At 44.3% G+C, this 14,809-nt stretch overlaps 1 protein-coding gene across 4 annotated transcripts in view; it reads left to right on the plus strand.

Moving 5' to 3' along the window:
• The window catches only part of HPS1 (HPS1 biogenesis of lysosomal organelles complex 3 subunit 1), a 95,575-nt gene that overhangs the window by 66,570 nt on the left and 14,196 nt on the right, over positions 1-14,809 (plus strand). For all 4 annotated transcript variants that reach the window (XM_063962278.1, XM_063962279.1, XM_063962276.1 and 1 more), the window contains exons 8-16: positions 672-774; positions 2,523-2,592; positions 3,613-3,668; positions 3,765-3,932; positions 5,295-5,462; positions 6,145-6,212; positions 8,642-8,773; positions 11,796-11,859; positions 14,252-14,398. In XM_063962278.1, coding sequence (XP_063818348.1) covers positions 672-774; positions 2,523-2,592; positions 3,613-3,668; positions 3,765-3,932; positions 5,295-5,462; positions 6,145-6,212; positions 8,642-8,773; positions 11,796-11,859; positions 14,252-14,398 — 976 coding nt within the window. The remainder of the gene's footprint in view (positions 1-671; positions 775-2,522; positions 2,593-3,612; positions 3,669-3,764; positions 3,933-5,294; positions 5,463-6,144; positions 6,213-8,641; positions 8,774-11,795; positions 11,860-14,251; positions 14,399-14,809) is intronic.

Consider the following 14,809-nt stretch of genomic DNA (forward strand, 5'->3'; position numbering starts at 1 on the left):
TGAATGATCGTAGCTGTGCTAAATTTAACACAGCTACGATCATCTCTGAATGACCCCCAATGTGCACAAGCATACACCCTTGTAAAACCTTTTCCCTGCCCATTATGGTAACTTTAGGTACACCCACGGTGACCGCTGCCTGAAATCGGGAAAATGCGTACGCTTGTACAATAATTTCCTTGCGTCATTTCGGCAGCGCAGGATCGAAGGTCGTACGTATTATTGTATAGGTGTGTATACGTGTATTGGCACTGCGATCGAGACTTCCGAACGGGAGTACGGTCGATCGAGCCATTGCATCAAAAGTGTGATTGTACAAGTGTGTTCCTAGATTTACGGAGACATCGCATTAGCATCAGGTAGTATTTCTGGCTCCTGCCAGCCACTTTGCACTCGACTCAGTATATACCCATATTGACCACCATGGAATACCATCACAATATAATGGAGAATTATAAACCACAGGCCGTGCCAGGTACCCACGCATTTTACATTACTGAATTGTATTGTTTATGGTTTAAATATGTGTAAGGGGGTAAAATTATTTTTCTTGGCGCAAACAAACACAAGATAAAAATAAACCTATATTAAACCTATGTAAAAACATCTTGCGGATGTTCTACCGGTAATTCCTTTTGTCGTCTAAACGCTTCCTATTCTTTCTGTACTAGTCGGAATGCCAGCTCGCTGAGACCCGCCGACCTTCTCTCCTTAATTCTAATAGTCCAGGATCTGTACCCAGGAATCAATGTGCTGGAGGAGCAGAGTGTTCCGGTAAGAGTTCTCTATAGTACAAAGCGCGGCCGGCAGTGTGATCAGCGCGCAGTGCTTTCCTGTCCGATAAGAGGAGCTATTCACAGCACGCATTATATGGGAACGTACATTATGTATAGAGCCGCTTGTTCCTATTACTGAGACAGAACAGAGACATATTTAGAATGTTTACTGCAACCCCACAGAATCCGTTATAAGAGTTTAAAGCAAAACTTACACGGGGGCCTTTTACATAGAAAGTTGTGGGTTGAAAATCAACCATTTTAATCATCTGATCTCTTAAATAAGCGCGTAATTAGCTAATAAGCCAAGAATGTACGAAGAACACGCATGGGTAAAGTGGATCAGCATGCGCCACTAATATTAAGCTGTGGCCATTGTGTTTATTATTTCTTAAAACTATCTTGCTTCCATACTGTAATGGGGGCCACATGTTACTTATTCTCCTGCACGATTACTGGGGACGGGGGTTTGTGTAAAACCAGGCTACAGACAGAGCGGCTTCATAGAAATTGCTCGGTAGAGTACAATAGATCGGGGTTCTGCAAGCTACGGTGCTTCTCGGGGGGTTCTGCAAGCTACGGTGCTTCTTGGGGGGGTTCTGCAAGCTACGGTGCTTCTCGGGGAGTTCTGTAAGCTACGGTGCTTCTTGGGGGGGTTCTGCAAGCTACGGTGCTTCTCGGGATGGTGCTGCAGCTCACATGAGAGAGAAACAGCCACAGACGACAGTACCTGCACAGCTGTTGGAGCACACAACTAGGTGTTACGTTACATAAAGGTGCTGGTTCTCAGCTGGGAGCAGGGCAGTAGATGCAAGTAACTTTGCACCTTTGTAAAACCATGTAGCACTGCCGGTGGGGCTGGTGTATAGTGGGGTCACACCTTACGACGGAGCGACCCATAGAAGCGATAACATCGCATTCGCTGTACAATGGCACATTGTATAGTTACGTGCTGCATTTTTTTTTTTTTTTTTACAGGCTATCCTATTAAATCACATGTAAAAAAAAAATGCCCTTTCTCCCGAAAACGCACAGATTCAGTGAAACCTGTGTGTTTTCATGGGAAAACAGGGCTGTTTCCAGGAATTTGGTTTCGCCTGCCGTCCCTCTAAGCCGCAGCGACCTGCAGTGTCCCATGCCCACTGCAGCAGCAGCAGCAAGCTGGGTCTGCAGAGAGGGTGCCGTGGCCCCGGAGCCGGCACTCAGTGCAGAGACCCCCGGAGGGGAAGCCACAGCAGCGCTGCAGCCCTCTCTTCCATGGACCCCGGCGGCGGTTACATGACGGGGGAGCGGTCATGTGACTGGGGGGCCGGAGGTCAGCGCTGAACCGGGAGCTGTCAGGAACCGGCACCCGGTGCAGCATCAGAAGCCCCGATAAGCCACCACTCGTGCCGTCATATCAGGGCTATAGGATAGACCCGGCAGGACAGTTAGCCCCGGTAAATTACCAGGGCTAATTAGATAACCCCTATACAATGATCGTGCACATTTTTCAAAAGTACAGTACCAATATTGCATGATATATTTTATAGTGTGTACCCAGCTGAAAATGTGCAGAGAGAGGTAGATGTGAGAGGGACGTGTCCAAACTAAAATCTAAAATGCGTGGAAAAATATAACCGAATGAATTAGCATATATTTTTACACTTCCTACCCTCTTAACTGTAATAAATAAGAAGTGATGTACTTGTGTGTGAATACATATAAACTCACTGTATAAAGCAACACATTGTACTGGTGTTACAGGACGCAGAAGACAACGCACCGTCAGAGGAGTATTACACCCCCAACCCATCTCCCAGCACAAGTAGCTTAGGTGAGTATCAGGAGAGCGGTGGAGAGAATTAATGCATCTGAAGAGCAGCTGAAGTTCTATAACGTTCTGTGCAGGCTTAATACGGGATGCGGTCATTTTACCTACAATAAAAATCCTGATGGTCAAAATACAGACAAACATTGACCGACGGTCAAAATACCGACATTTAAAATATCGGCAGGGTCAAATTACCGACATTTAAAATGTTGACAGGTCAAAAAGTCGACATGCGTTTTCATGATTTTTTTTTTCATTGAAATCGACTTGTTCATACTTTACCACCCCAGTGGATCAGGGTGGGGAACACAATAGTGTGTCGAGCAAAGCGAGGCACCGTGCCCGAAGCATGGTGAGTGCAAGCGGTACACTTATATGGTGCCCATGTCGACACACACACACACACGAAAACCTGAAGTAAAAACTTGCGTCGACTTTTTGACCTCTCAACATTTTAAATGTCAGTATTTTGACCTTGTTGGGATTTTAAATGTCGGGATTTTGACCGTCTGTCAATTGTTGTTGGGATTTTGCCCATCGGAATTTTGATTGTAGGTATTTCATACTAAACCCCTTAATACAGCTAATAAAGCTGTAATACTGTAATATATAGGCAGGTATTCAATGCTTTTTGGCTCCTTTCCGATGCAGTGTTCAATGAGCGGCCAAATCTGACAGGATTTGGGCATTCTCGACAATGCCAATCCGACTTTTTTTTAAAAGTCGGATTGACATTGTCGGAAACGGGGCCAAAACCTGTCTGATTTGGCCGCGTTTCAGACAATGCACGTAGATCCGCGGCTATTCCCCCGATCCACGTGTTTTCCAACAAATCGGAATTCCTGACTTGTCGGAAAAATGACAGGACCATTGAATAGGTCGGAACCCCTTCCGACCTAAAATAGTCGGAAACTGACACCATTCCGACAAGACGGCAGTTTCCGACAAGCATTGAATACTGCCCATAGTAGTAGGGAACCATATAAATAAAATATAATACATTTCTTTGCAATTAATTTGAAGGTGGTGGCAGTTGGATGGATGATGACTCGTATAGTTTTGGGGATCCGGAAATCCAGGTAGACTTTCCCATGTAAATGTGTTTTCTTCAGGTTACTAGTTACCATTTAGGATTAGGGAACTTTAGTGAAATCATACTTTACTTTGCTCTTCAGATTGCGGAAGACAGTTTGAAGACTCTGGCTGGCTCTGTGCCTGAATCTACGAACACAAGAAGAGTATTTCTGGATGCCAGCCTGAAGGAGGGCTATTGCCCAATGATGCCGCATTCTATGTACTGCTTGCCGCTGTGGCACGGGATGTCTCTGGTTCTTCTGACAAAGGTAATCTGTAAGTGTCGGGCTGATGAGATGTTTTTGCACAGTTGAGAATACGGATGTGCCCACTGTCAGCTTGGGTGTTAGCTGCGGCAATCGCAAGTCGTTCACCACAACTAGCGAGGCCACGTGTGTGCATTGTGCATGCACCAGCTGTATTTCTCAATTCAGAATGCCCACAGTCCTCCAATTCTGGGCCAGCAGGTTCCAGATTTGATTGCCCAATTTTTATTTTACTTTTTTGCTGTGCTTGGCCCCCAATAAACATCTATTCCACGAAATGATTTTGGATTTGGGATAAAAGATAGGAGCAGCCAATGCCACCCATAATGCTTGTATGACACTTGGGCAGCCGGCCTAGGTGTTGTTTCAAGCCACCATATTTACAGTATGGGCAGTTTGCTCAGCAATCAGGCGAATGGGAGACTCGCGGCATCTATGGTGAGACATCCAAACAAATATATATATATTTAGGGGGAGATTTATCAAGCCTTGGAGAAACAAGAAATGGATAAGTTGCTCATAGCAACCAGCTTCTGTAAAATAACAGAAGCTGATTAGTGCTATGGCCAGATTCTCCACGTTATCACTCTCCAAGATTTGGTAAATGTCCCCTCCCCCATAGTACGTTGTGGTAACAGAAGGGGGATTTCTCAAGCCCCACATATACTGGACTTTCCCAAGCAAAGATCAGTACACAGCAGATGCAGAATATTGCAGATGTTCCTGGTGATCTAGGATGGTCTTTACTGCATAGAAGTCTTGCAAGCAGCCCCATCAATAACGGAGTAACAGCAGAGTAAGGGGTCTATTTACTAAGCCTTGGTTGGAGATAAAGTACCAGCCAATCGGCTCCTAACTCATTTTCTAAACACAACCTGTAACATGACCGTTAGGAGCTGATTGGCTGGTACTTTGGGGAACATTTACTAAGCAGTGATTAAATGGGAGAAGTGAGCCAGTGGAGAAGTTGCCCATGGCAACCAATCAGCACTGAAGTAACATCTATAATTTGCATACTATAAAATTATACAGAGCTGCTGATTGGTTCATGGGGCAACTTCTCCACTGGCTCACTTCTCTGCTCTTATCACTGCTTAGTAAATGTCCCCCAAAGTTATCTCCGTCCACTTTATCTCTCTCCAAGGTTTTGATACATGTGCCCCTATGGCTGGCAGCTAGTAGCACTGTCTGAGTAGGATACACACTAGAACCAGCCTATGTCTATGATGATAGAGAGTCTGATGAGATGAAGTGCTGCTTGACCACCACACATTAATGATTTGCAGATCACCGTTATAGTGTATGAAGAAAAAAAAAGTGTATCTGGCTGTTACTGATTGGGGACCTACCTTTGTGCCATTGCAGTTCTCTGGCAGCCACATTGCTCTCCCCCTGTACCAGCTCTTAGATGGTTTCAGTATGATGGAGAAGAAGCTGACGGAGGGGCCGGTGTTACGGTCACATGCCCTAATGGTGGAGCTGAAGCAAAGGACAGACCGGTTTGTTAAAAGCCTTGGTGGCCGTGAAGGTCAGGTGAGGTCACAGGGCAGTTGTGTTATCTAGTTTCTATAGAATCATGTGAGCCATACACAACGTCATCTGTTAATACATTATTTTAAATGGCCATTCCTACATGTAGATTCCTGCACACACCTCATGGAATGGGGATTCATTTATTTGCATTCAAGCTTTGTATATGTACTGTGTGTGTGTGTGTGTGTGTGTGTGTGTGTGTGTGTATTATAATAAAATCTGTCATGCAAACATATTGTAGTTAGAGATGAGCGGGTTCGGGTTTTACTCTGTTCTCAAAACTGCATCTTATTGGCTATCCAACACAAGACATCCGTAAGCCAATAAGATGCCGTTTTGAGAACCGAGTAAAACCGAACCCGCTCATCTCTAATTGTAGTATTCATATATACACTGAAGGGATCATAATACAAATGACGTACAATAAAACAAAACTTAATAAATTTAGCCCTGCCCTGAAGAGCTTACAATCTAAGAGGTGTAGGGAACACTTGCTACCTTCGATAGATGGTAAATTGGTGACTAGAAATATTCTACTCTTCAGTGTAATGGTTAAAAAAAAAAAAAATGAAAATTGCAAAATGGATTCCTGTAATCAGTATTTATTTTATTTATTTTTTTTACAAATATCGAAATCTATTATATTTCAAGGAATCTCTCTCTATGTAAAATCTTTGTTTAGTTACAAAATGCCTGGACTGAGTTCAAGAGCAAAGCGTTCTCCAGGAACGAGGCTGTGACCCAGGCAGAGTAAGTACCATCTATGTATAGAACAAATAGATAAAAGTTAGGTGCTCCAGTTTAATAGAGTATACAGTATCACATGAAATACGGGGTGAGGATTTGGGGTACACAGCCTGTGATGGAAAGAAACCATATCTAATTCTCCACGAAGCTGTGCGCCATAAAATGCGTAATACTTTCATGGGAAGCTTAAAGCAGCAATCCCACATAACATTGAAAGGAAAAATAAATGTAAGCTCCTTTTAAGCACGCACCTATCCTTTATTCTTAGCTGTCACCTATAAATCATTTGGAGGGCAAACAAAAATGTCTCCCTCCGCATGTCATGTTATGGCAGAAAGGATAGAAGCTTATATCAATGCAGATAGAGCTCAGAGGGACATTCCAAAGCCACTCTGCACACTACTTATGTAATGGGCTATGGGGCTGTGGTTGCTATGTTAGTCACATGACTATGGGGAGAAATATAAATCATTGATAGCAGGCTATAGGAAAGATAAATAAGGAATAACAGTTGACAACTGCAGCGATGTATATGTAAAGCTCACCTCTAATGTTCATGGGATTGTTCTTTTAAAACCTTGCAGGTTTTTGTAGCCATTAAAAAAATCAAGATCTTAATTTACAGCGTACTTGTAGGTTGTCTGCAATATTCACTCGTATGAACAAAAAAATGAAATATATCCTCCCAAGTACTTGGTTTTAGCCATTACTGTACCTCCCATACAGACATCTGTCTGCCTGAAACGTCTCCTTTCCTGATGACATCCTGTAACACTTGGCCGCATTAAATTGACGCATTTTGGCAATTTATTTTCTAGTATTACACGTTTCAATACTTTGTTTTTCTGAAGTGTAAAAACAGCGAACATAAAAAGAAATGATCTTTCTCGGTGTATAAAATACGATGGTAAATAAAACTCATGATTGTCTTTAGATGGCACAGAGATATTCCCAGGAGTTTTGTGTGTTGGAAACTATTTCTTTTATGTTGCCATTTGTTAAAATTAGCCTTGTGACCATGTTGCTTTTTTAATATTTTATTTTAGTTCTTTGTGTTACGTAGTTTATATACCCTGCATTGCTGCTTGTGTCAGATTGCAATGGGACAGGGCTGTTTGATCCAGTCACACAACAGTGTTCTGAAATCACTTATTTAGTTAATCTTAACAGTGATAGAGAAAATGCATCAAATTGCTGAGTCAGTGTATTGGGTTACGCAGGTGGTTGTATGGGAGGGGTCATCTAGCCTAGAAAAGACAAAAAAAAAAAAAAAAGTTCCCCCAGCACACTGCTATAAGTCCGTAAAGAGACCAGAACTCTCTATAAATTAAATGCAGAAAACGCCGTTACCCACATTTACTAATATAAGGTCGTCTTAACACTAAACAGTGAGAGCCCCTGATACGTGGTCATACATTCATGTGTTTTTAAATTGAGCATTCATTTTCCCAAATTCTCCATTATAGCAGTGCGTTTAGTGATCCCATTGTATAGTGTTAGGACCATCCTTAGCAGAGGTGCCTTGGCTTATCACATATTTGCGAGTGTGTAATGGGAGTCCTCTGCAGTCTATTTATGAGTGCTGGCTTCCTTCTGACTTATTGCAGTGTGCTGAGGAACCTTTTAGTGTCTTATCGTGTTAATCCTAAATAAGCTGCTTTGTGCGGTGAGATCTTAGTTGCAGATGAAGTTTGATTAGTAGTAGAACAGTTATGTTTAATGTCTATGGCGCAGTGAGAGTTTAGTAATTCTGTACATCGGGGATAGAACATCAAATACATTGCGATGTATAAAATTGTTAGGGATAAGTAAGATATCTGCATAATTATTAACTTAATGATGTAGAGAAACCAAAGAGGCCTGCTCGCAGCAGGTTACATGTGAGGTGTACATGGGGAGTGGGGGGCAGAAATTAGGAAAGCAGAGGCTAGGAGATGAGTATTAAGGGCACGTGTTAAGGCTGGGGTGCAGCTGCTAAGCTTCCACTCCCATACTGAATCGGTATCCCAGCAAGTCACAGCTTTATGGTACTAGAAGATCCCATAAATAGCTTACCCGGAGCATCCTCAGGCCACTCCGGGTCGCTTTACAGGCTGCAGGATGTATGCTCAGAGCATCCTCAGGCCACTCCGGGTCGCTCTGCAGGATGTATGCTCGGAGCATCCTCAGGCCACTCCCGGTGGCTCTACAGGCTGCATGATGTATGCCCAGAGCATCCTCAGGCCACTGCCGGTGGCTCTGCAGGATGTATGTCCGGAGGTTGTTTGGACACTAGATTCTAGATATCCTTTATCAGGTGCATTCTGTAAAATTAGTGATTGAATCTGATTGGTTGATGTGAAGAAGGTTTGATAAATCTCCCCTTAGTCTTAGAGGTAAGTATTGCATCCCAGTCTGCACCATGGGTAATGTATCCTCTGTCTTCTTCACAGGCTCATTCAAGCATGTGGCAGTATGAAGCGTCAGCTGTGCTCTGTGTACCGTCAGCTGTTCCTAGCCTCTCCGGTCAGTGGGACGCATGCCTTATCCTTGAATATACAGACCCGGGTCAGGAAACGAGTGCAGTAAGTGGTGGAACATTCATACAGTAGCTATGGATCACTGGCAACATTGCGTTGATGGTTCCGTGCTTTATTCTCTAACGCTGTATTATACACGGTGTTACGGAGCCCTCTGAGAATCCTTTCATCATATATGTGGGGACAGACAGACTCCTGCACCATGTAATTCCTATAGGAAGTGCAGTGAGACATAAATCATTCTTCTGGTTTAAGGCCGGGACTGTGTTGGTCCAGGTCAGGCCTGGCCAGCCTGTGGCTCTCCAGCTGCTGCAAAACGACACATCCCAGCATGCCCTGCCACAGTTTTAGCATTCCCTAGTAGTGGCAGGGTATGCTGGGACATGTAGTTTCACAACAGCTGGAGAGCCACAGGTTGGCCAGGCCTAGCCCAGGCGTTGACTAGACTACAGCCATGTGTTGTGGTCCAGTCGGGGAATTCCTAGGCTAAGCAGGTGACACTGGTACTTGTAGTTCATCTAGCAGGCCAGTGGGTATCTGAGTAACCATTACATTGTGATAGACAGCGTTTTATGCTGTTGGTTGATACATTCAGTTCCTGTTGTAAAATCTGCACAGTACCTGCGTACAGAGGCATGCTTTATTCCAATAGCCGTGTTATTGTTGTATTAACGTAAAGACTTGCACACTTATTTGGGGGGGGGGGTAAATATTACTATAGTAAAGAACAAATTTCAGTTTTTAGAGGTGGACAAGTGTGTATCCTTCACAGCCATCCTGACTAATTTGGTGCCCTAGATGTCTGGTGAACCCCCCCCCCCCCCCCCCCCATTGTGTTCCCCATCCTACACAGCCTCACAACCCCCCCCCCCCCTCCCCCCCCCTTCAGGTTAGATTTAGGCATCAGGGAAGGGACGTTTAGTCACACAGAAGGGAGGGTTAGGTTTAGGCAGCGGAGAAGGGAGGGTTGGGGTTAGGCACCCACAAGGGAGGGTTAGGGTAGGGGGCAGAGGAGAGTTAGGGTACTTTACAGAGGGCTGTGGGGATTCTGATGGCCGGGATGCCGCTATCGGTATTCTAACAGCCGACATCCTGTCCATCGGGAAATCATACTGATACCCCAAAACATTGTTAATAATACGAGTATATATAATATCTCAAACAACATGAAAGAATCTGTACAGACCCCAACCCCAGACCACTAGCCACAACACTTACCGCCTGTGATGTATTTTGGCTGCCCACCGATCACATCGGGCTGCTGATGCTGCGGCTCCTCAATTCTGCCTGCATCAGCGGTGCTGTGTGACGTCATGACGTTGCGCATGCTAAAACTTTATCGCATTGTCCACCACCAGTGCAATGAAGCTACAGACCAAAATAGCTCATTAGAATTTACATGTCCAGATACGCCTAGGCTTTTCAGATGCCCCTAGGCATTTGTCTATACTGCCTGTACCTGCGGACGATTCTAGTGTCCCTGATCTTGACCTTTAACCTTTTTGTTATACACAGTGAACCAATATTACATGCAGATGCGTCTGTTTTCAATGTTTTCCAGTCATCCAGTAACCCATAAAGTACCCTAAATTAGGACACGGCAGAGTAAATAATTCCTGATTCTCTGTGATTGTTCTACATTCAAACACATAATCAAGTCCGTCTTCTAAAGGTCACTGTGAGGAGCAGTGCTAAATCAAAGGTCACTGTGAGGAGCAGTGCTAAATCAAAGGTCACTGTGAGGAGCAGTGCTAAATCAAAGGTCACTGTGAGGAGCAGTGCTAAATCAAAGGTCACTGTGAGGAGCAGTGCTAAATCAAAGGTCACTGTGAGGAGCAGTGCTAAATCAAAGGTCACTGTGAGGAGCAGTGCTAAATCAAAGGTCACTGTGAGGAGCAGTGCTAAATCAAAGGTCACTGTGAGGAGCAGTGCTAAATCAAAGGTCACTGTGAGGAGCAGTGCTAAATCAAAGGTCACTGTGAGGAGCAGTGCTAAATCAAAGGTCACTGAGGAGCAGTGCTAAATCAAAGGTCACTGTGAGGAGCAGTGCTAAATCAAAGGTCACTGTGAGGAGCAGTGCTAAATCAAAGGTCACTGTGAGGAGCAGTGCTAAATCAAAGGTCACTGTGAGGAGCAGTGCTAAATCAAAGGTCACTGTGAGGAGCAGTGCTAGATCAAAGGTCACTGTGAGGAGCAGTGCTAAAGGGGGGAATGCAAGTGCTTCTTGCCTCTGAGATCGATCTAGTAGAGAGGTTTTCAAATGTGGTCCTCAAGGCACCCCAACGGTCCAGGTTTTAGGTATATCCATGGCTCAGCACAGATTAGGTGCAAGTTAAGTCACCTGTGGCCAAGCATTGATCAACTTAAAACCTGTACTGGTGGGGTGCCTTGAGGACCGCCTTTGAGAACCTCTGATTTAGTATCCTGTGGACTGTTAGACCACATTCCCATTAATGCTGGTTCAAATGAACATCTCCGTCTAATATAGGCTCTGAGGTACTCTGAGTGTCTACACTTTACATTTTATTAACCACCCCTCCCTTCCCATGGGCCCCCACCATCCCAGCACTGATACACTGCTGGGACCTTTGCCTATTCTCTTTGGAGCTGAGAAGGTCTCTCCGGGGCAGGAGAACCACTGCAGTGGCTGTAAGTGAATGGTGGCCGCTGTTTAGATATGGCTGAGGGGGCATTACTAAAATTAAATGTAAAGCAGAGAACCCCTTTTAAGCAGGATGGGAAAGGCCTGTGAGATCTGGACTGCCTGGACAGAATGTTGCTGTAATACACAATGTATCTAGTGCTCAATCACCATTTATCTGCAACTCTCCATCTACATGACGGAGAGCTGGAAGTAGGGGAGGAATGTGGACGCTGGGAGTAATGTATCATAGAGGAAGACTGAGCAGCCCTCATATAACTGAAGGGGCCTGTGCAGCCGCAGATAAGATGTAAAGCTTCCTCCTGGCTGATAAGATGTTTGGATGGATGGTTATGAGATTTAACAAAAGTCGGGGGGGGGGAGGGCGTGCGGGAGATAAGAGAATTTATTTGTTTCCATTTCCAGGGAGAAGTTGGTGGACTGGAAGGAGTTTCTGCTGGTGAAGAGTAAAAGAAACATCACTATGGTGACATATCCTTTTTGCAGCCTTACATTTCCTTGCAGGGGGATTTATTACGTTTATGAAAGTGTTCAGGTTGTTCCAAATTCAGAGCTGCTCCCTGAACTTCCCACATCTAACACCAGGGGTGGCTGCTTTTATCCGCACTGACCTGTGTCGGCATGGAACCCACCTGCAGGTTCCTCTTTGAAGAAGGAACAAAGACGGGGTTTCTAATGGTAGCGGTTACATACAGCAAGTTATCCACAAAGCATTGTAGCCTGAGAGGTTCACACTTTAGCCGTTGCGCTCTTTCTAGAGTCTTAGCATCATTACTATCACACTTGCACACGTCCATGGTTCCATATACTGTATAATAATGCCATGTATTGGGCTAATTCTGAGGTCTCCAGAAGGATAGGTGACTCCCACTAGGTGAGATGAGATGCAATGTAAAGTGATGCAAAAACAATTACATAGACTAATCTAAACAAAAACATAAATTACATGTGAAATCTTTCTTTTTATAGGAAATCACTGACGGCTTTTAACCACTTCACAGACTATTTTTTCCCCCACAAAACCACTAAGATCCCCCCTTGTCCTAGGCCCTCCCTGTTAAAAGCCCCTTTTTTGTACCCCCCTCCTCCTCCCGTGTGGTAGTGTATTCGTTATTTTAACCCCCTCCTAACCGCCTCTGGCATAATTTAACTTTACAGTCCCCCACCCCCACTGGTTATAGATCCTTCCCCCCCCCCCCCCCCTCCCCCCGGAGGTAACAACCCCCCCACACACACCATACACACCGATGGGCATATACTACTCCCGCTCCCTCACATGCAGAGCGTGTGTGATTTTCCCCACCCCACACTGTGCATTCTGGGGTGTGATTCCGGCACTGATGTCAGAAGGGATATCCTAATTTACAAGCAGGGGGACGCACGTGTGATGCGACCAAAACAGGTAACGTACTTCTGGCTTTGGTTCCATCACATGCGACTATGCCAGGCAAAGGGGTTAAGGCACTAAAGCATTACTGCCACAGGGGCATAGCAAGCTACAGATGTGCCCTCTCTTACTGCTGCTTCAGTCGCGCCAAATAGCCCCTGCAGGTACCAGGCGACTCAGCCGCCTTAGAACGACATTGCTAGAATGCACTGATCAATTTGATGTGTGACATTTGTACATCTGTCTGTACGAAGGAGTCTGAATCTGTACATGAAGTGCTACGGGCGAGGCTTTTCCTCACGCCAAGTTCCGTCGAGTTTTATCTGCATCTGTGCACATATTAAAGCATTCTTGTGCGGTTAAAGTCACAGGGGGCAGATGTATTAAGCCTGGAGAAGTGATAAGTGCACGGTGATATCGCACCAGCCAATCAGCCCCAATATGTAAATTTATAGTTAGGAGCTGATTGGCTGGTGCATTATCATCTTGCACTTATCACTGCTTTATCGCTTCTCCAGGCTTAATACATCTGCCCCACAGTCCAGTATCTCCATTACACTGTATGCAATATGACGAAGATGCAAAATTGGTAGATAAATACTGTACTCTGCTCAACTGAGTACATCTCAGTGGTGCCACATGGCATGCGGATAACCAGTGAGGACACAACTGTACACGGCCCACTTTGGTCGCACAAGCCTGTGGCCATTTGAGCCTAGGCTGAATATCTGTATCCTGTGAGTTTGTGTGACAAGATGATATGTGCGATTGTCACCTGACCGCTGTATCCGCCAGTTCTGATTGGTATCTGATAGTTCCTGATCAGGGCTGACGCTGGTTCTGGACCAAATACAGGCAGCAATTTGGAACCATTTTGGTATAAAAACTACAAAACTTAACACCAGAACGGTTGCATGTATAGATCGCTTCCATACAATGATTGCCTATTGAGCTTGCCATTAAATATTATTCATAATCTAAATAAATCTTTTATTTAGAAGGCATAGACACATTACACTACACTACACATTGACGCAAACTTATAATGACATTAAACAGAAGATAAGGATATCTCTGCTCAGTCGAGCTGGTGTGGTGAACCCTTAGTACGTAGATCATCTTTAAATATTTTTATTCAAGTAAGTGCTTTTCTTTCTTATCTACTGGCAGTGTACACTTTTTCTCTAAGGTTCTTTACAAAACCTCACTTTTTTTTTTCTTTTTAATTTACTAATCCTCCCTTGTACATAAATACTGTACAGTAGCCCAAGTAATGTTTAATCTCCATGCAAGGGGTAATGCACTAAAGTGTTACATAATCCCCATGCAGACATCCACAACCGTTCAGTAAAGCAGTGTATCCGAGGTGCTAGATAACCAGGTAAAGATCACAAAGGTTGCGAGCTGCTCATGTGTGTGAATGGGAATCTGTATTATATAAAAACTGCAAGTATTCTCCTTAACCTGCGCGGTCACTTATTTAGAAGAATTCCCCGGCCTGGTGCACTTCATCTATGTGGACCGGACTGCAGGACAAATGATCGCCCCGTCCATAAACATCATGGATAAATCCACTACTGAGCTGGGAAACAGCCTATTGGCAAACTTCATAAAGAACAAGGTATTTTCTGTGGGAGCGTTTACCGTGTGTAATGTGCTTAGTGGGCGTCAGGAACAGATGAGTCCGCAGATCTTTAAAGAGAACAGCCTGACAGAGTAACGGACGAGTTTTCAATAGTCTAAGAGCATGAAAATGTCCTGAGGTCAGAGGAATTGATAATGTATTGGGGATGAGAGGAAAGACAAACGCACAGATTCCTCTGTTGTGGTTTTTTTTTTTTTTCCCCATCTTAAAAAAACCTCCCACCTCATTAAATTTACCCCTTTGTAGCAAGATCACTGTATGGCGTGCATGATTAATTTTTTTAATGCTTTTTAAGTTTTCAGTTCCCTCTAGTTTTTTATTATTTTTATTCATTTTTTTTTAACATCCATTAAAAACTTTACTTTCTACCCATAATTCTACTGGCTT

This window comes from Pseudophryne corroboree, chromosome 3 (assembly GCF_028390025.1).
Source record: "Pseudophryne corroboree isolate aPseCor3 chromosome 3, aPseCor3.hap2, whole genome shotgun sequence".
NCBI classification, from domain to species: domain Eukaryota; kingdom Metazoa; phylum Chordata; class Amphibia; order Anura; family Myobatrachidae; genus Pseudophryne; species Pseudophryne corroboree.